This window comes from Gossypium arboreum, chromosome 13 (assembly GCF_025698485.1).
Source record: "Gossypium arboreum isolate Shixiya-1 chromosome 13, ASM2569848v2, whole genome shotgun sequence".
Classification (NCBI taxonomy): Eukaryota; Viridiplantae; Streptophyta; class Magnoliopsida; order Malvales; family Malvaceae; genus Gossypium; species Gossypium arboreum.
In genome coordinates, this window is record NC_069082.1 from 83,142,420 (window position 1) to 83,165,624 (window position 23,205).

The 23,205-nt window shown below is 31.2% G+C and overlaps 3 protein-coding genes across 6 annotated transcripts; 1 reads left to right on the top strand and 2 right to left on the bottom strand.

The window, feature by feature from the left end:
* The first annotated feature begins 2,546 nt into the window (after positions 1–2,546).
* LOC108484274 (tubulin-folding cofactor B-like) lies at positions 2,547–6,408 on the top strand. 3 transcript variants are annotated; one of them, XM_017788004.2, is made up of 9 exons: positions 2,547–2,697; positions 3,081–3,212; positions 3,305–3,456; positions 3,574–3,692; positions 3,821–3,882; positions 4,122–4,163; positions 4,820–4,953; positions 5,277–5,346; positions 6,105–6,408. In XM_017788004.2, the coding sequence occupies exons 2-9, from the start codon at positions 3,111–3,113 to the stop codon at positions 6,150–6,152; spliced, it is 729 nt and encodes a 242-aa protein (XP_017643493.1). In that variant the 5' UTR covers positions 2,547–2,697; positions 3,081–3,110; the 3' UTR covers positions 6,153–6,408. The 3 variants fall into 3 exon arrangements, with proteins under 3 accessions (XP_017643493.1, XP_017643492.1, XP_017643495.1); XM_017788003.2 differs by having other exon boundaries at positions 3,093–3,212; XM_017788006.2 differs by having other exon boundaries at positions 3,102–3,212.
* A 1,905-nt stretch (positions 6,409–8,313) lies between these two features.
* On the bottom strand, positions 8,314–12,960 carry LOC108486697 (FRIGIDA-like protein 5). The gene is made up of 5 exons (XM_017790882.2): positions 12,794–12,960; positions 10,899–12,564; positions 9,739–10,311; positions 9,290–9,465; positions 8,314–9,176 (listed from the first exon to the last, which is right to left on the bottom strand). The coding sequence occupies exons 2-5, from the start codon at positions 12,484–12,486 to the stop codon at positions 8,634–8,636; spliced, it is 2,880 nt and encodes a 959-aa protein (XP_017646371.1). The 5' UTR covers positions 12,487–12,564; positions 12,794–12,960; the 3' UTR covers positions 8,314–8,633.
* A 6,506-nt stretch (positions 12,961–19,466) lies between these two features.
* Positions 19,467–22,278, bottom strand: LOC108484374 (uncharacterized). 2 transcript variants are annotated; one of them, XM_053024761.1, is made up of 4 exons: positions 22,045–22,278; positions 20,667–20,784; positions 20,369–20,588; positions 19,467–20,120 (listed from the first exon to the last, which is right to left on the bottom strand). In XM_053024761.1, the coding sequence occupies exons 1-4, from the start codon at positions 22,194–22,196 to the stop codon at positions 19,936–19,938; spliced, it is 675 nt and encodes a 224-aa protein (XP_052880721.1). In that variant the 5' UTR covers positions 22,197–22,278; the 3' UTR covers positions 19,467–19,935. The 2 variants fall into 2 exon arrangements, with proteins under 2 accessions (XP_052880721.1, XP_017643632.1); XM_017788143.2 differs by having other exon boundaries at positions 19,467–19,892; positions 22,045–22,276.
* Between the last annotated feature and the right edge of the window lie 927 nt (positions 22,279–23,205).

Consider the following 23,205-nt stretch of genomic DNA (forward strand, 5'->3'; position numbering starts at 1 on the left):
TTGTTCATGATATTATTGCTTGTGGTGATATTGTTGTGAGCAAAATTAGTACTCATAAAAATCCTATAGATATAATGACTAAGTCACTTCTTATAACCAAGTTTGAGCATTGCTTAGACTTGGTTGGTGTTCATTGTTGAAGTTAAACCCTTAAGGAGTTTTATGGAAGAAGTGGAGGACTTATTCATTGAGAGTTCGCGATGAAGAACTTGTTCATTGAAAATTCGTGTCAATGTGGAGACTGTTAGAATTTAATGACCCGAATCCTTATTTAAATAAAATACAGTGGTAAAATAAAATAAAAGTAAAATCCATATAGAACTACACTTCTTTTATTTTATTTTAGAATAAGATTTTTTTAAACCTTATTAAATTCCATCTATTTTATATTAATTAGAATAAGGTATTTCAATCTTACTAGAATATGGCTTTACAAGCCTATAAATAGACATAGTCTATTCCTCTTGTAATCATTCGAATTCGACATAGTGAATTTTGTTCTCCTCTGCCCATGGTTTTTTTCCCAAAAGGGTTTCCACGTAAAATATGTGTTCTTTTTATTTATTTTAACATATTTCAACATTACTCCCTTTTAATGCAGCTGTAGTCAGGTCAATTTCTTCTAATATTCGGAGAATCATATTTATATATCTATATATACTTGGACTCGTGATTTGTTGTTTTTATTTGTTCACCTCTTTACTTCTAATTTCCTTTGTATGGTCATGTTTAGAAACTTTAAGAAAATATTTTTAGAAAAGATTACATAAAAATAAACAATACTAAAGTCATTTTTAAAATTTTGATATTTGAGAAAATTTCAAATCGAGTGAAGATGATAAAATAGGATGTGTCAACTTGATTGAATGCTCGAAAGTTGGAAACAACAAGTTGATATATGCATTGCGAATTAAGTCATAAAAATACATTCTACAAATAATATTTTTTAAAATTAAAACTGTTAATTAAATTACTATATGTAAATTACAATTAAGAATAAAGATTAATGAAAAATTAAATTTCACTAACGGCTTATTAAACATATTTTAGAATTAGGTCAATAGCATTTAAATTATAAATTACAATTTAATATAATATATTAATAAATAATTAAGATTTAATAAATTATATATTTTCAAAGTTTAAAAATTCAAAACTAATTTTTTTCATATAATTGTGATTTTAACTAGCCTAGTTTGAATAAAGTGAACACTCAACTAATAAATTATAAGACTCAATTTAAACCTAATTTTAATAGTAACATATGATAGTTTTAGAAATTTAAAACATATTTTAGATGCAATATAATATTAAAAAATTAATAATTTAGATTTAAATTTCGTAAAATTTTTGTAATTTTAAAAAAAAATCGATTTATATTCTTTTGTTTTTGTTTGGAATGTTTTTTTTTTGAAGAAATTTTATTTGTAAATTTACAGTTTACTATTTATTATTTGTTTTGGCTCTTGTTTAAGATAAAACTAGCATATTAAATACAAACAAAATTTGTGAAAATAGTTGCACTCCAAAATTATTTAACAAAATGTATTAAATTCTATTGTTGAGTAAATTTGATTCAATTTAAAAAATTAAATTTGAGTTACTCAAATCGAGTTTGAGTCGAGTTGAACTTTACAATTTGAATAATGATTTGTGTAAATACTCTTTCAGTCCATGTTAACTTTAAAAATGAAAAATCAGTTTCTCTCTTAACAAAAATTACAATAAAAATTTAAAATAATTTTCTAAAATTCAAAATATTTATAAAAATTTCAAAATTTATATTTTTAAAAAATTATAAAAAATCTAAAAAAATACATAAAGAAAGTTAAATTTTAAAATTTTCTAAAATAATAATTTGGGAGAGATAAATAAGTTAAATTAATTATTCAAGCTTATCATATTAAAGTATCTTTTATTATTATTATTATTATTTTGCTTTGAAAAAATTTTCAAATATATATGATTTCAAATTTGTGTGCTCTAACATTGAATTAGTTATACTGTCATAATATTTTAAATAGAACATATTTAGTTTTTTTTAATTTAACTCGAACAACTCTACTCGATTCAAATTTCATTTCATTCGGCTTGATTCAATAAAAAAATTCAAATAATTTCAAATCAAGTTAGGATAATAAAACATGACTCATGAATTCGATTAATTCAAAAAATTCTCACTCGATTCGATCGAATGCTCACCTCTATTATTGAGTTCAAAGCACCGACTTGCTCGTTCTATTTTCCTCTTATTTTGATTTTTGTTTTCATGTTTCATTCTACGGTAAAAGTATTATAGAAGTCTCTATATTAAGAGTTAGATTATATTTTTACTCTCTCTATTTTAAAAAATGTTAAATAAAAGGATAAATTAATAATTTCTATTGACGAAATATTGAATAGGAATAAAAATTAATAAAAAAACTAATTTATTATCTAATTTAACATACAAAATGTAATTTGGGTTATGGTAATATGGATTTTTGTTTTGGTTTCACTCTATTACCGCCAACTCTTTGTCTCAGCTTTATACTCGGGCTATGAAATTGAGCCCAAATTTCTTTTAACCTTAAGGAATTAGGCATCTTTCAGTACTTCACTGTTTCCTTGAGACTTAAGTTCAGTCCTCTCATATAATTTGCCAATTGCCAGTGGCTTCCCCTCACTGGCTTCTGCCATTCTACATTAATTGCCAAGGTGAGATGAGATCCCTCTTTCCTACTCTCTTCATATCTTGTGGGGTGATGATGGTGCACTTTTTTACACTGTTTTTACGATTTTCATATATTCTTCGTGTCTTCTCAGATTGTGCTTTTACTTAGCTTTTTACCTCTCACTACACTCATAATTGAGTCAAAGGGGATTTGATAAAAGAGAACTACCTCTCTTTCCTTTTTGCGTCTTCTACCCACAAATTTGCTTAAATGATTCATGAATAAAACATTTAAAAACATCTGCACCATCCTTTGCACACTTTTTTCCTATTCATTTTTTGTCCCATTGTTTTTCATCTTATATTAGGCCTCAAAAAGAAAATTTGTTAGATTCTTTTGTTTTCTATTTGCTTGTTACACATTTAGATTTGAATCCAGAAATTATAGGAAATATTCATGGCATCACGGCTGCAAATCGAGGGCGATGCCTCAGTGCTGCTTCGAGTCACTCACTCCAACCTCAAAAGCTTCGCCGCTGACATTCGCTTCTCTCTTCAGGTTCCATTTTTATTAAACAATTTCTTTAACTTTAAATTAATTACTCCTGAGGTTTTATTTTTATTTTTAAAAACAAATTGATTTGTTTAAAGATGAACGTGGAAGCAGTGAAAGATAAGCTATGGAAGAAATGTGGGACTTCAGTAAATTCAATGCGGTTAGAGCTATATGATGATTGTAAAAATAAACTTTGTGATTTAAGCGATGATTCAAGACCTCTCGGTTTCTATTCTCCACTAGATGGGTTAGTCTTTCGCCCTTTCTCCTTTTATTTTTATTTTCATTGTTAACTCTAATTTTATAGATTTTCATATTAAAAACATATCAATTATTTCCTTCTGACTCCTTTTTGCTGTAACAGGTTCCGACTACACATTATAGATCTTGATCCTTCATCGGTAACTTCGGGAGGGTGGCTTGAAGATACGTCATTAGTCGAGAAGTACTCGATTTCTGAAGATGAATACAATAAACGTTCTGGTAAGTTAGTTACCTGCATAAGTTGATTCTGCAATGTTATTGACTTAAATTTGTTATCCTCCACATTTGTTTCCTTTTAATTTACCATTTATTTGTTTGCAATGGTTTGAACTTTTTTGTTGTTTCAGGTACATTTAGGAAATTCAAGGAACAGATGGCATCTCAAAATCCATCAGAATTCAGGAATAAAGTAAGTACATCTTATTTCATATATTCACACACACACAATTACATATCTATACATACTTATATACATGTGTATGTGTGTGTGTGTGTATATATATATGGGGTAGCTTTAAGCTGTTATCAATAGCTGCAACTAATATTATATTTAAGTACGCACAGGTCCCTAATGCTTATTACAAAGTGAAATTATGTATATATTGCTGCTATTTCTGTCTTGGTCATGCTTGATGGTTTCATTTACAGATGTCAGATGACTACATGGGAGACCTCTGCTCAAATATCAAGGTTGGTTGTGTATTTATTTTTAACTTTTTCATATGTACTTAGCATCTTTTGCAGCATATTAAAGTACTGTTTTGGTCTCTCACTCTTTTTAAAGGAAGTAAAATAGTCCAATTCCATGTGTGTGTGTGTGTTGAAGAAAATGTCATTTATTATTAATTACCTTTGGACATTGGTAGTTCAAGAAGAAATTATTCAATATTTGCCTACCATCTTGACAATGGTTTTGTACTGATGAAAGAACTTAATAAAAGTCAGTAGTGCTAATTTATTTCTAGTTTTATCTTCTTTACAGATCAGAGATTGGTTAGTTTTTCATTTGTGATTTTCCCTTTTTGAAGTGCCAAGTGAATGATCTTTTCTTTTGTTGCTAGATGCTTAAGGAAAGCTAATGAAGATCATAGACTGATTGATAGGGTACTTAAATATAGTGGAAAATGAATTCAATTAATTCAGTACTTCATGCTTGATAATGCTCACCCACTACTAAATGTAGCTTTTTGTGTATATCACTTCTAGGATAATGTTTTGTATATTTTCCTAGAGTGAAGAACCATGCTATTTTCCCTCTATTTCTCAACGTCACGAGTATCTTCTGTTATTTTGCCTGCTCGCTTCCACTTAAGTGCCGTATGTATTTTCACATTGTCTCAAATCAGGTAGGAGACAGATGTGAAGTTGATCCAGGGGAGAAAAGAGGTGTTGTCAAATATGTGGGTCGAGCAGAAGCATTAGGGCCAGGCTTTTGGATTGGAGTTCAATATGATGAGCCATTGGGAAAACATGATGGAATGTATGTAAACTCTATATTCTTATTTTCTTAATGTTCTATTCAATTTTGCAGTAATGTTCTTGTTGTATGGCACTTCTGTTTTTGTGTGTGTGTGTGTCTGTGTGTGATAGAAACTCCTACAAGGATTGGTTTTTTTGGTCTATTATATGCCTTCTTTAAAAAAAATGGCACTTAATTTATTCACATTGAAGGTGATTTGAATTTTTCTCTTGACACAGACGCATTAAATTGGCTATCCTATTTGGATGTTTATTAGATAATCTACCTTATTTGGATTCACTATTTGTTTTCATTTGTTAAATTATCTATTGGTCATACTGCAGAGTGAAAGGAACTCGATATTTTCAATGCCCTCCACTTTGCGGTGCAATGGTTAGGCCTGACAAAGTAAAGGTTTGTATGCAAATATGTTAAGTGATATAAGCATTCTGGGGTTAGTCTGTGGCCTTCTCAAGTTCAAATATTTTAGGTAGATAGTCCTATTATGAAGCATTGTGCTCCAACAAATTGAATAAACTGCAGGAGCTTACCTTTAAGTTTCACCGTTGGCAAAGTTTCTTGCCCACTCGCATCCTGCTTTTTCTTTTTTCTATCTATGGACCTTTATTGCAACAGTTCGTAATGCACGTATATCCATGATGCTATTGCAGACTTTAAGAAAGCAAGTTTACTGCATTGCAATGCATTGTCCATAACAACTTAATAGTATTATTTGTTTATTTTGTGTTTCCTTCTAATTATTATAGCATAAATAAAAATGGAAAAGTAGCATTAACATTGATTGGTAATTGATTTATAGTAGTGGATGGGACACGAGAAAAGTGATAGGAAGAATAAAAGATGGAATAAATGTTGTACATATTGGTCAGATTTTATATTAGGGAACCCGATACATACTTTTTTGCTTTGAAAGATTTGGATCTTTGTTGAGTATCTAACAAGTCTATCCAAACAGCTGATGGACTCTATTTTTGTCTAAATTTTTCTTCTTTCATGAGAAAATATATTACATATATGTTTAACAGGCAGCTTAATCGTTTTTCATATCCGAAGTCCAGTAGATGTATTCTGACAGTTAAATACTTGGAGTCTTCTACCTGTTTTACCACTTTTATTTATTTGTAACTTAGAACGGAACTTGTTTTTTGCAGGTTGGTTACTATCCTGAACGAGATCCGTTTGAGGAGGATGAGATATGATGTGGTCGCGAAAGGGAACTGCTGCATTTTTTGTTTCCATGCAGTATCAATAACCTTACAGATATTGACAATGATATTTGAGTTAAATTTGGTGTGGGACTGACGTGTGAGACACGAAACTCTTAGAGAGATTATACCGGAGCAATACTTTCCTAGAATCTACTATTATTAATATGTGGTTCTTATGTCTAAATAATATATCTTCCGAGTTCTTCCTGGAATCTACTATTATTAATATATGATTCTTTCGTCTAAATTGTAGATCTTCGAGTTCTTTTTAAAATAGTTTTTGAATCACTTGATTCTGTAGCTCAAGATATGGTCATTTTCGTAGAATGGAAAGTTTAAGATCAATTGAATAGGTTTTATAGGGGTAATTTTGGTTTGACATTTCGAAATCTTTGAGTCCTTTTTGAAATGGTTTTTGAATCATCTAATTTTGAGATATGTTTGCAATTCTTACGAGCACGCAAATCAATTTCAACATGCTAAAGTAGATCAGAACACAAATGTACTAGATTATCAATGTTTTAATTCTTAATTATTTGAGTTGATTCAAACAATTTTAAAATTTCACCGCATGATTTCATGGTATTTTTAACAAAGGAAAGTATGTAGACTAAGGTGGTGTATGTGTTCAATGGTTTATAATGTTGGGTTATACTAAAATGTAAGTTATAACATTTATATTTATTGACTAAATAATTAAGGAACTCGGCTATCAAACTAATGAGTGAACTATCAAGCTGTGGTTGAGTTAAGGTAAGTCTAATTATGGCTATACGGTAATAGCATTGAAAATGAAGACAACTTTTAAGTATTTGCTTATTTATTAATTGCATTGGAGGAATTTGGTTGTGTGGTTAATTGAATGAATATGAGTGTATATTGAATTTATAAATGAATAAATACGAGTTTATATTGAAATGAATAATGGGATGAATATGAGATCATATATTAAAGTATCCAAATTTAATATAAAGGGAGCAATATTTTAGCCAATCATGTTACCATGTCAAGTATTTGCACTGTTTTGCCTAAATGGCATTATATGCTTTATAGGTAAAAAATCAGGTATGTTATGATGGGTATTTAAGGTGAAGTCTGAATTTTTTTTTTTAAAGGATAGAATTATGTTATAAATTTTAATAAGAATTGCAATGCAATTTCACCCTTATCTTAGTTAATATTTTTATAATTTTTTAAAGAATTAAATTAAATTAAATTAAATAGAAATTTTACTATTATTAATATATAATTCTATACATTTTAAAAAGTAAAAAAATAAAAAAAAAAATCTAATTTTGGTGTAGGCCCTGCCTCCCCCTAACTGGTATATAATATATATATTGCCTTTAATTTTAAGTATTTGGAAATGCCTTCGTAAATTGGTAGAAAAATAGTGGGATAAATCGACATGCCAACTAGAATTTTAATAGTTCTATGGATGTGTGTATAGGTGAAGGGTTTATATCTAGCATTTTAGTGCGTCCATTGGAGTGTAGGTTAGACACATTCCGATATCCGGCTATATGGTTTCACCGTTATGTTATGCCAATATCCTAGGAAAATGGTTTAATTAGAATTATGTGTTTATAATGAGATAAGGATTGGTGTACGAATTATAGTCTATATTAGTCAGTATCATGGTGGACGTACTGCTTTCTATGTCACTTTATTTCAATGTATCATTTTGAATTTATTATTATTGCTGGAAAACATTTGATATATATATAATATTTATAAATATCAAATAATGAAAAACCTCAAATATAAAATACTTGAGAAAATAAAATTTAATTTTGTTTGAAATGTTAAAAGAAAAATTTTAAAAAGTTAATATATGCATTCAAATATCACCATATGTAATATGTAAATTTTAAGACACCCAATAAAAAAACTTATCAATTATATAAATTATTTTTAATAAGATTCACAAATGCAATTTATTGCTAAACAAACTCAAAAAAAAAGCAAAAAATTATTTCATAAATTAAACAATAAGATCATCCCATACATAAAATAATTCATAATTCAACAAATTCTAAATAAATAATAAAAAAATTATTTTTTTATTTTTTTATAATGACCGGTACTCTAATTTCAACCAGTATGGGCAAAATTAACCTGTACGCATTGATAAGATCAGTATCAATCAGAATTTGCACCAGAACAGAACTTAAAATTGTTCCAATTTATTACCGGTACAGAGCGTTCCAGCCCATATGAGTGGTACCAGAACGGTACCGAGTACCATGGTTTATACCCTAACCATATGAAAATCAACTCCTTCAATAAATGTTATAATTAGATTCAGATCAGTCGGAAATGACTATTGTCGGTCCGGGTTAGGGCTGCTTCATATATATATATACAAAATATGTACAGGTTGTCGGAAAGTTACTGGACAGGATCTACGACTGCTTGAGCCTGTTGTGGATCAAGTAGTTTTCTTCAGCAATACTGAAGTAGATGAACGTTCTAATTCGGCTGCCGACCAAAATGGGCCATATCTTGATTACGTGGAATGCCTAACCCATGCGGTGAAGCTGGACGAATATAGGGGTTAACAGTTGCTACTTGAGGTCTATAGGAGTTAATAACCGGCCCATCAGTCCGAGCACGCTTATTGCTTAGCTCTTGCGGTTGAGCCCCCGGTGTGGAAGCAAAGATCCCACCGTGAAGCTGCCCTAGTGGTTGAGTCCCCGCTGTGGAAGCATAGATCCCACCGTGAAATTGGCCAAGTGGTTGAGTCCCCGGAGTGAAAGCATGAATCCCACCCTGAAACCATCGTTGAGCTGCAAGAACAGGACTCGGTTGATTCCAGGGCCCAGAAGGGATAACTATTGGCTGAACTGCAGGGGCAGGGGCTGGTGCAGAAAATGTCATGTTCATCTTTTGCATTTCTAACTCAGCGATGTACTTCCCAATGACCTCAACTGGCATACACGATTCAAGCTTACAATCTTTAATGCATTCAATTACGGATTTCAAAGCAGCAATCTGTTCATCTGTAGCCTTTTGCTGCCAAAGACAATCATATCCAACTGTTTCTATCATTTATTGTAAAAATATAATGTAAATTAAACTTTACTATCAAGGATATATTAACACCTCAATGAATTGTAAGACATTACCCACACTTCAGGCGAATTCTTCCCAATCTTGCAGCGATGACAAGCCACTCTGTTTACATCCTGCAAGAATAAGGTTAAGAGCTGTTTTGGTTGGCACTTATCCTTGCAATCAAACGCACAAACAAATCTAACAGCTTCGATATACTGCTTCCTTTCTATTAGACTTTGAATGAATCCTGTTACATAAAAACATGAAATTGTAGTCTTCATCAATCTGTCAATTTCAATATACATTTTAGTCTCTAGGTTTTCTATTTGATTTCTACTTTTTTATATTGAAGAAAAAAGTTTACGAATGAACTAAGATCGAGAAAACTAGAAAGAACATAAGCACGAAATGTATAGAAGATGCCTACATGAACATACAGAAGAAAATGATAATGTTCATGTACGGTTACACAATCAAAAAAGAAAATGAATACACAAACTAAGCATTCAGTAAATTTTACCAGGAATCATATCTGTAAAACCAAGGACCTGGCATACATTTCGAGCCTGCTGGTGTTGAGCAGTAGTGCCAAGAAGTTTGAAGATTTCATCTCTATTAAAAGAGGACACTAATCCAAAAGCAGCAATAAACTGCAAAAAACCCAATATTTCGATAGAATTGTCTGCATTCAGTTTCATCCTTGCTTTCCACTCGCTTGCCAACTTCAATGCGTCTGCTTTCACCTTAGGTTGTACATGCGGTGAGACTTGCAAAAGTTGCTCCAACATAAGGAGAGAAATCTTCAGAACACTTTCTTCGAATCCTGTTCCACCCCTCTTCTTATGTTGAGAAGATATCCATAGCATTAGATCTAGAACAAACTTGGCTGGATCGGGTGACATTTGAAGAGCACTCAGAACTTCATTCTTTCTCAAATCTGGCTCATCTAAATGCTTATTGAGGATCCCCTGCAAATCCATTCCATCCATTGTAGCACCAACCACAAGATCAGCAGACAAAGCTTCACTTGCTCTGCAAATGATAAAATTTTCTGGATTTTCCGTCTTTATTTGATTAGGGATGATGGAGTTCACTAAGCACATGCAATAGAGAAGAAAAAGAGAGAGTTTAGTAAGAAAAGCAAAGTCTTAATTCTGCATTGCAATTACTAAAACATTCATAGCAGTGATGAGTTATTTCCATACGAGCATTACATATTTATATCAAGAAACTTTCTAAGAGCCAATGGCGGTGAATTATATCTCCAAGGTATATACAAGTTTTACTTTAGTATACTGCAACATCGCGGACAACAAATGAGATTTCCTCACTTTATAACTAGAACAGCTAGAATAAAAAATGTCCTTCACAGGGTTGTTAAAATAGCGGATGGTTGCCCTAATATAACAAAACATAATCATGTCACCTACAAGCCACCAAGCTTTCAAAATCTTCATATTGGCCATAGGGTGTAACTTCAACCATGGTTTTGAAATAGTAAACACAGTGAAATAAAGAGACTGAAAGTAAAAGACAATGAGCATGTCTTATGGTGCTCCACAACCACATAAAAAGAACAAAACACATCCTGTTTTGAATATGTACAGATACCTGAAACATATATGCAAGTCTGACTAACATAGCTATCAGTGAATTGATACATAAAAATAGAGAATCCACCTGATTCTGTGTTAGCTATTCCAACAGCCCGCGAGAAGAAAGAACTAGGATTCTTGCTGCTCGCTTGAGAGTGAAGGCCATTAGATTGTTTCTTCTCTTTCAATTCGAGTTCTTTACTTCTCTGTTCAACAGCCTTTTGGACGGAATCGAATCGGTTTTCCCTCAGTTCAAACTCCTTGACACGACCTTCAAATTGCCTCTTTTCTGTTTCCAGTTTTTCCAGGCCTTCCTCTAATGATCTTTTAAGCAAATCAAGATGCTTCTCCTTCATGTTAGCCTCCTGTAGTCGTTCACCGCATGCCTTTTCGACTAAATCCAGTTGCTTTTCTTTTGACTCAAGCGTGCCAGAGAGTTCCTCTTGAGATTTTTGTATTGCTTCAAGCTGCAGTTGTTTTGATTCAATTTCCTTGGTGCACTCCAAGATTGAGTTTTTAATTGAGGTAAGCTCTTCCTCCTTTGCTTCGAGCTGCTTGGAGCATCCTTCAATCGATATTTGAACCAAGCTGAGTTGTTTCTCTTTCAAATGGAGTTCTTGACTGAGTTCTTCCGTGGACATTTGTATAGCATTGAACTCTTGGTTTTTCAATTCGATATCCTTGGAACATAGTTTCACCCTTGCTTCAACTGATTTGAGCTCCTCCTTTGTTGATTCAAGTTGTTTTTCTCTCCTTAGAATCAATGTTTGGAGTGAACCAAGTTCATCATCTCTTGAATGAAGCTCTTGCAAGCGATGCCTAATTTTTTCATTGATCGACCCCAATTTCTTCTCCTTATAATCGAGTTTAGCAGCATGAACACAGATAGATTTGTCAAGTGCTTCATATTTTTCCCTTTTGGCTTCAAGTTCTTCCTCATAATCCTGAATCAAGGACTTGATTGAATCTAGCTTTTTCTCATTCTCATTAAGCTCTTTGCGCTGGTCCTCAACCATTTCTTGGCTTTGAACAAGTTCAGTCCGTTTCATATCGAGTTGATTAGAGCATTCCTTTATCGAGTTTTGCAAACATTCCAACTCCTCTTTCAACGCATCAGTTCCATTACTGGATTTTCGAATTTGTTCCTCAACCAAAATCAATTGTTTCTCCTTCCCTTCTAGCTTCTTACAACATTCACTTATCAACTTTTGCACAGAACACAATTGCTTGTTCTTCAAACTAAGCTCCTTAGAACAATCCTCAACCCATTTTCTAACCAAATCCAACTCCTGGTTTTTTGATTTAAACTCCGATGAACACTCTTCCAGCAATTTCCGCTTCCGATCAATTTCCTCTTCTTTAAACGTAAGCTCAACATTGCATTCGTCAACCTTTTTACTCAACAAACTTAATTCAATTTCTTTCAAACCAATCTCTTCTTGTCTTTCCCTCGATACTCTCATAGTAGTTTCAAGCTCTTTTTCTCGCAACTCGAAAACAGCAACCCTTTCCTCAATTTTCTGTTGAATCGAATCAAAATGACTCTCCAATTCTTTCCATTGTAAAGTAAACAACAGAACTGAAGACGCTAGACCTTTGGCTTGCTCAAGTGACTTACGAAGGTTCTCGCTCTTTAACTCACCAAGTCTCAACTCTGTCTTAAGATCCTCCATTGAAGGAAACCCCTCCCCCCCAAACAAAAACTTTTCCACTGTTAAAAAGTATATAAAACCAACAATTGCAAAACCCGGCTGCCAAAAAAAAAGGAGCAAGTTTTGAGCTCTTTTTTTTTCAAAAAAAATAGTCTGTTATTTTAAATGCTTTAAGAGAAACTCAAATGCAAAACCCAGGTTCAGAAACCAAAAAGTTCAGGCCATATTCAAAAAAAAAACGTAAAGCAATGCAAAACAGAGATATAAAGGACAATGCGAAAGAAAAAAGAAAAAAGAAAAAAAAAAGGAAAAGCAGAAAGTGACGAACCTAGTTAAGGTTTTTGGCACAGTTTAAAAGAAACAAAGAAACCCTAAGGTGGGAAGAAAGGGAGAGATTTTTTTGTATGTAAATTTTGATGGTACTGTGGTGAGAAGATTTTGTTAACGACAAGAATTATTTCTGCGTAAGGAGTCTTTTCCTTTTCTGCCTAGACTAGCCCTTTTGGTAAAATATTCCATTATTAGTTCATGTAATTTTATCAAATTTGATATTTAATCCTATACTTTAAAATTATAATTCAATCCTTCTACTTTTCATCTTAAAAGGTTTAATCCAATTTTAATTTAATACATTTATTTTTTATTAACATGTCATAAGAACAACTTAATTAATATGCCAAACTTGACAAAATTGTACAATAAATACTAACGATTTTAATTATTAGACTTTAATTCATAAAAATAAAATTTAAGAGGATTTAATTTTCAAGTTTTCAAATATAGAAACAAAATCTAAAATTTTATCAAAATATAAAATATTTTAACTAATAAATTTAAAAAGTTGAACCAATCCGGATCTAACTCCATTCATATTTAGTGCATGTTTAGTATTGTTTAAAAAAAAAACCCTTTTGACTCCAAAAGTACTTTTAGAAGAAAAATTGTGTTAAACAAGTTGTTTTTTTGCTTAAATTTTTTACTTTTCAAAAACATTTTAAAAGCATTTCGAGAAGAAAAGTTAAAATTTTTAGCTTTCTCTCTCCCAAATATACTTTTAGTGTTTAATTACTTTTTTATCCTTCCAATAACATAGTACTTTCTTTTTTCCCGATTGCTTAATTACAAATGTATTAAAATTATTAATTAAAAATAAAAATATTTTTAAAATACTAATTATAAATATTTAATGGTTATATTTAAATATTTAAAATATAGTTTATATATTCTAATTAAATTTTATAAATATTTAAAATTTATATTTCATATAATAAAATATTAACAAGTTATAGTAAAAAATTTATTCTCACTAAAATATAATAATATTAACTAATTTAAACATTATTTAAATGTATATTTGTTACTTGATAATAATATGTCTAAAATGGATATTTTATTTTTCAAAAATACTTTTTGACAGCAATGCTAAACACTCAAATTTTTAACCAAAATTTTCAAAAATACTTCTCAAAAGCACTTTCTTATGACACTTTTCGAAAGCATTGCTAAACTAACCCTTAGTACCACATAGCCTTCTATTCATATTTTCATAAAAGAAATCTATAAAACATAGACAAATAACACACAATAAGCTTTATAGCTTAGTAAGTTCGTAAGTGAATATATCAATTCATCAAATAAATGCAATTTAGCTATTTTCACATTACCAAATCAAAATCACATTAACCACGAACCTTTATCATGTCTCAAAACATGATCAAATACCATCTCATTGAACTTGTTCAATGTAATACTTGAATAGGTTCTGTACGTACCTATACCACCTCGTACTAACCTCTTTCTCAACTACGTCATTCTCTACCCATTGAACCATTTTAAATAGAAGTCGAATACTCAAGATCTCAATTGATAAGTACCTATACCATGGCTCGTAGCCAAATCAAGGTAACTTATCCCGGAGTACCTACACCATGGCCCGTAGCCAAATTAAGGTAACTCCTCACTGAAATACCTATACCATGGCCCGTAGTCAAATCAAAGTATCACTCGCACCCGGAGTGCCGATATCATTGCCCGAAGCCAACACAATAGCCTAATGACATGTCATTAGCATCCTAATTATTCCTAAGGTTTAACCGAGAAGTTTCGCTTGTCTATTTCATTGTCGAACACATCTATATAGTTGTATTCACAATTCAAACATTATCTGTAGTCTCACAATCACATTTTATGCAATACCAAAGCATATAACATACATTTATAACAAAATTATCACATACAAACTTACCTCGTACTCGGAATTGACAAATTGGATCAATTACTCAATAACTTTCGGTTTCCCACGATCTAAATCTGAATTCTTTCTTTCTTGATTTATATGTATTCAAAATTAGCCCATTTAGTCAACTACTCATTCAATTTAATCTTTAAACACATATTTGAGTATTTTTACATTTTAGCCCTAAACTTTCACATTTCTTACAATTTAGTCCTTATTTCATAATTACACAAAATTCACACAATTCAATCCAAATACACACTAGCCGAATTCCATAGCAGTCCAAAAATTTTCTTTATTTCACATTTAAACCCCTCAATTTGCACATTGTAAAAATTAATTCTTATTTGACATTTTTATCAAAAATCACTTTATAGAACATTAAAATCTATCAACAATTATTCATTTTCCATCATTAACATTCAAAAACATCAAGCTATCATCAATGGAAACTTAAAAATTCATCAACCAATTCAAAAATTAGGGTACGGGCTGGCTAGTATACGAAGCAACGATTTCAAAAACATAAAAATCATAAAAAACTGAGCAAAGAACATACTTTAATCAAGGAATATGCTAGCCGAATATCAAAGCCCTAAAATGGATTCTTTTTTATTTTTAAATTTCGGTTGATAGCAAGAAAGATAAACACAAATTATATTTTTTTTATTCTATTATACTTAATACATATTTTACCATTTTACCCTTGATGAAACCATTATATAATCACTTAATATATGCCTATTTATGTCCATTCCCACTATTCATGGTCTAATATCATTATAAGGACCTTTGATTTAATAATTCATTGCAATTAAACACCTTTAACATATAGAATGCCACTTTTACATATTATGCGATTTAGTCCTTTTTCTCAAATTGAGTTATTAAACGATAAAATTAGATCACGAAATTTTCACACATATATAATCACATGCTATAAACATCAAAAATAATATTAAAATAATTTTCTAACCTCAGATTTGTGGTTCTGAAACTACTGTTCTGATTTAGCTAAAATCAGGTTGTTACAAAAACTCAACTCGATTCGAACTCGAAATTCGAAAAAAAATTGAGTTAACTCGAATAACTCGATTAAATAGAATAACTCGATTCATTTAACTCAAAATTCAATTTTTTTTCAATTTTTTCGAGTCGAATCGAGTTTTGCTCACCCCTAAATGTGCCTCATTAAAACCTTTATTAGGAAAAACCTGTGAGATAAAAACCTAATGAAGGAAAAAGAGTACACAATCTCCTATTACAAGTTACCTCGTTAAAAAGCTTTATCAGGAAAACCCAATGGGACAGAACCTTGGTTACAGGAAAAGAGTATAACGTGTTTTAGACTCCCCCTAATGGTAACATAACATTATATATTTGAGCCGGCGCATTCCAATCTTGTTTCGTAGTCTTTTAAATGTTGAAGTTGGCAATGCCTTGGTAAAAAGATATGCTAAATTATCAGTAGAACGAATTTGTTGTACTTCTGTATCACCTTTCTTCTCAAGATCATGAGTGAAGAATAATTTTGGTGAAATATGTTTCGTTCTGTCACCTTTGATATAACCACCCTTTAATTGAGCTATACATGCTGCATTATCTTCGTATAAGATAGTTAGCATATTTTCCTGTAAAGGAAAATTACATATCTTCTGGATATGTTGGGTTAATAGCCTTAGCCAAACACACTTTCGGCTTGCCTCATACATTGCAATTATTTCAACATGATTTAAAGAGGCAGCAAGCAATGTTTTCTTTGTTGAACGCCATGATATAGTCGTACCTCCACATGTAAAAAAAATATCCCGTTTAAGATCAACCTTTATGTGGATCCGAAAAATATCCAGCATCAACATAACTAACTAATAGGGATTTTGAATCATTTGAATAAAATAACCCCAAATCAATGGTCCCTCTGAGATATCTAAATACATGTTTAATTCCATTCCAATGTCTACGTGTTGGAGAAGAACTAAATCTTGCTAACAAGTTTACAACAAAAGCTATATCAGGTCTTGTGTTATTTGCAAGATACATCAATGCTCCTATGGCACTTAGTTATGGTACTTCAGGACCAAGAAACTCTTCATCATTCTCGCAAGGACGAAATTGATCTTTATTCACATCTAACGATTGTACAACCATCGGGGTACTCAATGGATGTGCTTTATCCATATAAAATTTCTTTAAGATATTTTTTGTATAAGTTGACTGATGGATATGAATTCTATCTTTTAAATGCTCGATCTGCAGGCCAAGACAAAACTTTATTTTTCCAAGGTCTTTCATTTCAAATTCTTTATTTAAATAATTTACTGCATTTTGAAGCTCTTCAGGAGTTCCAATAATATTTAGATCATCAACATAAATAGCAATTATCACAAAGTTTGATTCAGACCTTTTTATAAAAACACATGGGCAGATTGGATCGTTTTTATAACCTTCCTTTAACAAATATTCACTAAGATGATTGTACCACATACGTCCAGATTGTTTTAATCCATATAAACTTTTCTTTAATCTGATTGAGCAATTTTCCCGGAAAACTCTATAGCCTTTAGGGATTTTAAATCCTTTTGGGATTTTCATATAAATTTCATTATCAAGTTTACCATATAAATAGGCTGTGATAACATCCATTAGACACATGTCAAGTTTTTCACGTACTGCTAGACTAATAAGGTATCTAAACGTGATTGCATCCACCACAGGAGAATATGTCTCTTCATAATCAATGCCGGGCCTTTGTGAAAATCCTTGTGCTACAAGTCGTGCTTTATATGTTACGACTTCATTTTTCTCATTTCCTTTTCGCACAAATATCCATTTATATCCTACCGGCTTTACATATTTAGATGTTTGGACTATAGGTCCAAAAACCTCACATTTAGAAAGTGAATTTAATTCTGCTTGAATTATGTCTTTCCATTTTGGCCAATCTTTTCTATTTCTACATTTCTCAATAGATTTAGGCTCAGGATCCTCATTTTCTTTTGCTATTTCAATAGCAACATTATAAGCAAACTCAATAATTTTCTCATTCATAGTCTCAATATGATATCCATTAAGACGAATATCTTTAAAACTCAATAAATTTCTTTGAGACTTAGTAGAATATAAAGCATCATCAATGACAATTTTTGTACCTTTAGGTAATAATATAATAGCTCTTCCAGAGCCTTCAATAAGTTTTGAACTACTTGATATTGTATTAACATGGGCATTACTCATTGTCAAATGACAAAAATATTTTTTATCTTTGAATATTGTATGTGTTGTAACACTATCTGCAAGACACACATCTCCATTGATTTTGGGTCCATCGAAATTTTGTTGAATATTCACATTTGTATATAGTTTAGCGGGAGTTTATGGGCAAATTATATAAAGTCGAAATGACGTAAACTTCACTATGAACTCGTAGAAGCTCGTGCAGATAACATGTTATAGAAAATTAATAAAACAATAAATAAAAGTGGATGAAAATACGGGAGAATTTTTCATTGTCTTATTTTCACTTGCAAGGTGCTATTTATAAGCTCCTTTACATTTAATTAATAAATGTATTACATCTAATGAAATAAATTTTCTTAATTATTCTATTTAATGATCTCCTAATTATAAATGAAATAAAATTTTTATTTTATTAAGATTATAGACATCCATTTAATTTACAACAAAAACTTCAAATTTAAACAAACCTTGAATTTATAAAAAATGTTAATGTTGTTGAGGTCAGCATTATGGTGGGAAATTCAGTGGCAGCTAATGAAGACCGTAAATGAAAAGACTTAAATGATGAGTGTGATTTTGAAAGATGCTCAACCTTCAGCGCACATAATTTGTATTAAACCCGCAACTTCTCAACAATAGTATCTGAAATATTCCTCATGAATATATATAATTTCTGAGCAGCTACTTGGTCTAATGGAGAGGGGTGGAGCTGCTTTTAAGGTAAGTAAACACCAGAAAATAAAGTGACCGGTTTGAAATACAATTTGTTACATTCCATCACTTTTAAAAGAATTAAAGTACAATGAAAACAGAAAAAGAAAGAATGAGTGAATGATAATACAGTTGAAAATCATACATGTTTGATTGTTTGTTGAGGATTTAATGGAGATATTGTTTTGCCCTTTTATTATTAGTATAAATAGAATCCCTACAGGAGCAACATTAATCGAACCTTAAAAGACAATGTCTATTACACGATTACACCAATTTAATTATTTATTTTTCTCCGTTAGTGCTAACAAATTTGTCTTACAGTAGATTATATTTCTTACAAAAAACCTTTTGTAAAAACATTGAATACCTCAAAACTAAGATTTTTCAAAACATCAATTTTACAATATTTATTTTTAAAATTTTTCATTTTAAATTATGTCATTTAATCGATAAATTAACAATTTTAGTAACAAAAGGATCTAATTGATATAGCCTCAATGGTTTGGGGATGTAATTAGAATTATTTAAAATTTAAAGATGAATTTAGAATGATGTTTGATGTAATTAACTCAATATATTAATTGATTACAAATATAAAATTTAAGTAAAAAATTATTTAATTAATTATTTTAAAACCCCAACAAATACAAGGCATAATTATAATTAAGATACAAGTACAATACTATTAAAATAAAAATACAAATACATAAGTAAAATAAATTATTATTAAAATATGACAGTAATACACCCTGAAACATAAAAAATCCACATGCATAAATTGCCATGATTTGGTCCCGAAACCGAAAACCTCCTGTTTATCAACTATGCCAAGGACTACAATTATATTTCAATATTAAAATTTTCATTTTAATACAACCAACCAATTCAACTCGTTAAAACGCCTCATCAGTTTGTCGTACTCCACTCCCATTTTCTTTTAACATTGTGGGGTTTAACTAGTCCCACCAACTGGTTCGGTTTGTCAACACAGTGAAGGGCATTGATACACAGACAAGAACTCAACAACAAAGGTTTTCACAATATACAAAATGTTCCAACTCTATTTGTCACATAATTTTATTCAGAAAGTACTTACATGTACCACAATTTCTGATCCTTCTGAATGGGTTCTATTACTTCTCCAGCCAACTTCTTGTTATCATGCTTTAAACTAGCAATAAGAGTATGTTCGAAACCCCGCATCATCCTCATCAAGCCTTTATTCGGATCACAAATGAACCTGGGAGTAAAAGCAAGATTACAAGTCTGAACAAGTTTACATGTTAAATCTGTTCATTATGTTTAAATTTCTTCCAGAAACATGTTATCATTATGATTACAGTACAAACAAGGGCAAAGAAAACATCAAAAGATATTTTCAAAACCAAAGAACCATCAAATGAACTGAATGTAAGATTTTCATGGTCCGGTGTTATCGATGTGATCATCCAGATTTCTTCGTAAAGCCCTGGATAGCAAATGTGATAGCATTATTACATCACCCGTTTTCTAATTTCTATAATTAAGTCACTTAGGTTTACTTGAAAGTTTATAATTTAGGGAACCAAAATCTAACTAATACTGGCCAAGTTCCTAAAGTGGAATGTTAACCTTAACCGAGTCAAAATCATTTATAATTTGCATGACTCGAAATATGGTGAAGTGTCTAGAAAAGGGTAATAAAATTTATTAGCAATTGTCAAGTAGGTTACTCACATGCAGGAAGGTTGGATATGTCGGCGGAAACTGCACAAGGTATTCCCAAGTTTGATAGAGCTCCTCTGATAATTCCGCACGGAAAATAGAGATGCATGCTTTGCATAGTCTTGTTGTCAGCCATGATAGAAAGCTCTTCGGATGTTCCATTTTCGGGTGATTGATCAATTGACATGCGTGTAAGCCAACGAAAACGATTATCTTGCAATACAAAGGTACCCTACAAGATAAATGTCAACAGCTTCATTAAACTTCATCACCGCAAACAGTTTTGGTCGGTTTCAGTTCCTAAACATACTCTGTGATTTGTCTTCAAATTGTCTATCTGCTTCTTGAAGAGTTCAAACCAAAAATCCTTACAGATGAATTTGATTGCTTCTAAATGATCGCTAAAACGTGGCCTCTCCATTGTGTACCTGGAAACGACTAAACTTTGTTATTACGACTTGTAGCATTTGAACCTCTCAAATGATCAAAGCCTGAAGATATCAGAATGCATTTCAGCAAATACATTAGGTACTATCATACTTCTTAAAGGCCCCATGGTAAATCAAATGTTGATGTCGAGGGCGACAAACAACATCAACACTATATGTAAAGAGATCATTACATAAGACAACAAGTTCGAAAATAAATCGGATAGGGACATTGATGGAAAAAGTACTGTAGAAGCCTTTGTACTAGGAGTCAGATTGTATTTTGCCCCTTTTTACTCAAAAGATGAGCAAAGCAGTCCCTATACATTAGATCAAAACGTAAACTAGTCCTTCTGTTAAAAATTCCATTTATTTCTACAGTTAAAAATTGGCTACTTAATGTCAACATGAGGTACATGTGATGTACATGTCACTGATTGGTTACATCAGCCATACTAGTTTTTAACAGTACAAATAGATGAAACTTTTAATAGAAGAGACCGATTTGCTCTTTGATATAATGTACAAGAAACCATAATTTACCCTTTTTTTTAGTAGAGGGGACAAAATGCAATCTAACTCCTTGTACAAGTACCTCTATGGTACTTTTGCCAAACATTGACCAATATCTTATTCTAAGTAATTCCTTAAAACCATGAGATCTTTTCGGTTTCATGTAGAAACAAATGCATACAAGTTATGAAGAGTCTTCAAGACTGCAAATCAAAATTTCCAAATCATTTAAACTTTTATTCTCCATATCATCTATCTTACATTACATCATCAAACTCAATGAAAAATTGGAATTGCTAAGATAATTATATCAACAGTTACAAGCAATACGATAATTATGAAAGCCAAGGCAAGGAGTTGCATCCATCAACAGATACAATCAGAAATCCAAATTAAGTGTTCAGAAGACTAACAAATCATAATACATATAAAGGCGTATTACTATTACTACAAAACTAAAACTAAGAGCATTCTTTTTCTCACATCATAAACTCACCCAAATTGACATAATCAAGATGGCTTTTCTGAATTCACTCGATTTAACTCAATCTCAAGTAATGGGTTTTTTTCTCCCTTCCTCGAAATCCACACACACACACAAGAGACATTAAATCAGAGTAACTTAAAATCAAGCTAAAATTACCAAAACACAATTCAAATGGGCTGCTCAGATTCATAAATATGCTAATATTAACTCAATAAAAAAATTTGGGAATTCGGGTATTGATAAGATGTGGAAGGGTTTACCGTTCAGAGAGCTGGTGGCCGACCTGATATCCAATGGCTTCGATCCGACGGGCGGCGAGTTCAGGGTTATTAGCGTAAAATCGGTTGCAATATGTTGAAACCATTTCGGTTAGTAAGCTATCGATACAGCTTTCTGATACCTCTCTCCCCATCCCCCTTTTTTTTTTTTTTCTTTTTTTCCTCCAAGAAAATGGTTAGCTGTCGTCTTCCTTCTTTAAAAACTAAGTTTTTATAAAATTATGAATTTAGTCCCTCTATTGACCAAGTTTGATTTAATTTTACTGTAAAAGTATTCTAATAGTCTCTATATTATACCTTTTAACTGTATTTTGATCGTGTACTTAAAAATCGTTTAAGCGGGTTTGTGGGCTAAATTTGATAATAATAAAAAGGATATTTAAAAAAAAAAGGGTTTGGGTCGCTTTTGAGATATTTAAGAAAATAGATTAATTTTGAATAGAGAAATAAAAATACATTCAGCAAAATGTATTTTATACTTATGTAACAGCAAAATGTCAAATACTTTTTTTCGTTTCGATGACAACCACATTTTTGGCATCCAATTGCAAATGGTAATAAAATATTTTTAATATTTTTAATTTTAATTAAATTCATTATTAAGTTATTAATATTATTAAATTTATTTTTGTTATATTCAAGCTGAAAATCAAATTTTAGAGACGTACATACACAATCTATCATCAAAGTCACCGCATGTAACTGAACGATACTTTCAAGAGGCGAGATTCTTACATGTGTCTTGTATGCTAGGGGGTGTAGATTGGATCCCACACTTATCAGCGTGTTGGTAAAAAGATGGAGATTTGAGACACACATTCCATCTTCCATGCGATCAGTGTACAATCACACTTGAGGATATAACTTTACAATTCGGTTTACTAGTGAATGGGCTAATTGTTACAGGATCAGTGGTCGTTGGCAGTTGGAGCGGCATTTGTGAGCAACTCTTAGGCAAGGTGCCAAACAAGTTTTTTGGTATTCGGATAGAGATGAAATGGTTAGAAGATAATTTTGGTTATCTCGATGACACCTCGAATGCCCTTGAAAAAGAACAACACGTCCGAGCATTCATCCTAAGGTTAGTCAATGATGTTCTAATGCCCGATAAATCTCGAAATCTGGTACATCTAAGATGGCTAC

Coding starts and splice junctions, on each gene's coding strand:
- LOC108486697 (XM_017790882.2), bottom strand. CDS start 12,486: ATGGAGGATCTTAAGACAGAGTTGAGACTTGGTGAGTTAAAGAGCGAG. Junction 10,312..10,898: donor AATAGCTAACACAGAATCAG/GTGGATTCTCTA, acceptor GCATGTGCTTAG/TGAACTCCATCATCCCTAAT. Junction 9,177..9,289: donor AGAATTCGCCTGAAGTGTGG/GTAATGTCTTAC, acceptor TGTCTTTGGCAG/CAAAAGGCTACAGATGAACA.
- LOC108484274 (XM_017788004.2), top strand. CDS start 3,111: ATGGCATCACGGCTGCAAATCGAGGGCGATGCCTCAGTGCTGCTTCGA. Junction 3,883..4,121: donor CATCAGAATTCAGGAATAAA/GTAAGTACATCT, acceptor TTTCATTTACAG/ATGTCAGATGACTACATGGG. Junction 4,954..5,276: donor TTGGGAAAACATGATGGAAT/GTATGTAAACTC, acceptor GTCATACTGCAG/AGTGAAAGGAACTCGATATT.
- LOC108484374 (XM_053024761.1), bottom strand. CDS start 22,196: ATGGGGAGAGAGGTATCAGAAAGCTGTATCGATAGCTTACTAACCGAA. Junction 20,785..22,044: donor GGCCACCAGCTCTCTGAACG/GTAAACCCTTCC, acceptor AGTCGTTTCCAG/GTACACAATGGAGAGGCCAC. Junction 20,589..20,666: donor ATTTGAAGACAAATCACAGA/GTATGTTTAGGA, acceptor TTTATCTTGTAG/GGTACCTTTGTATTGCAAGA.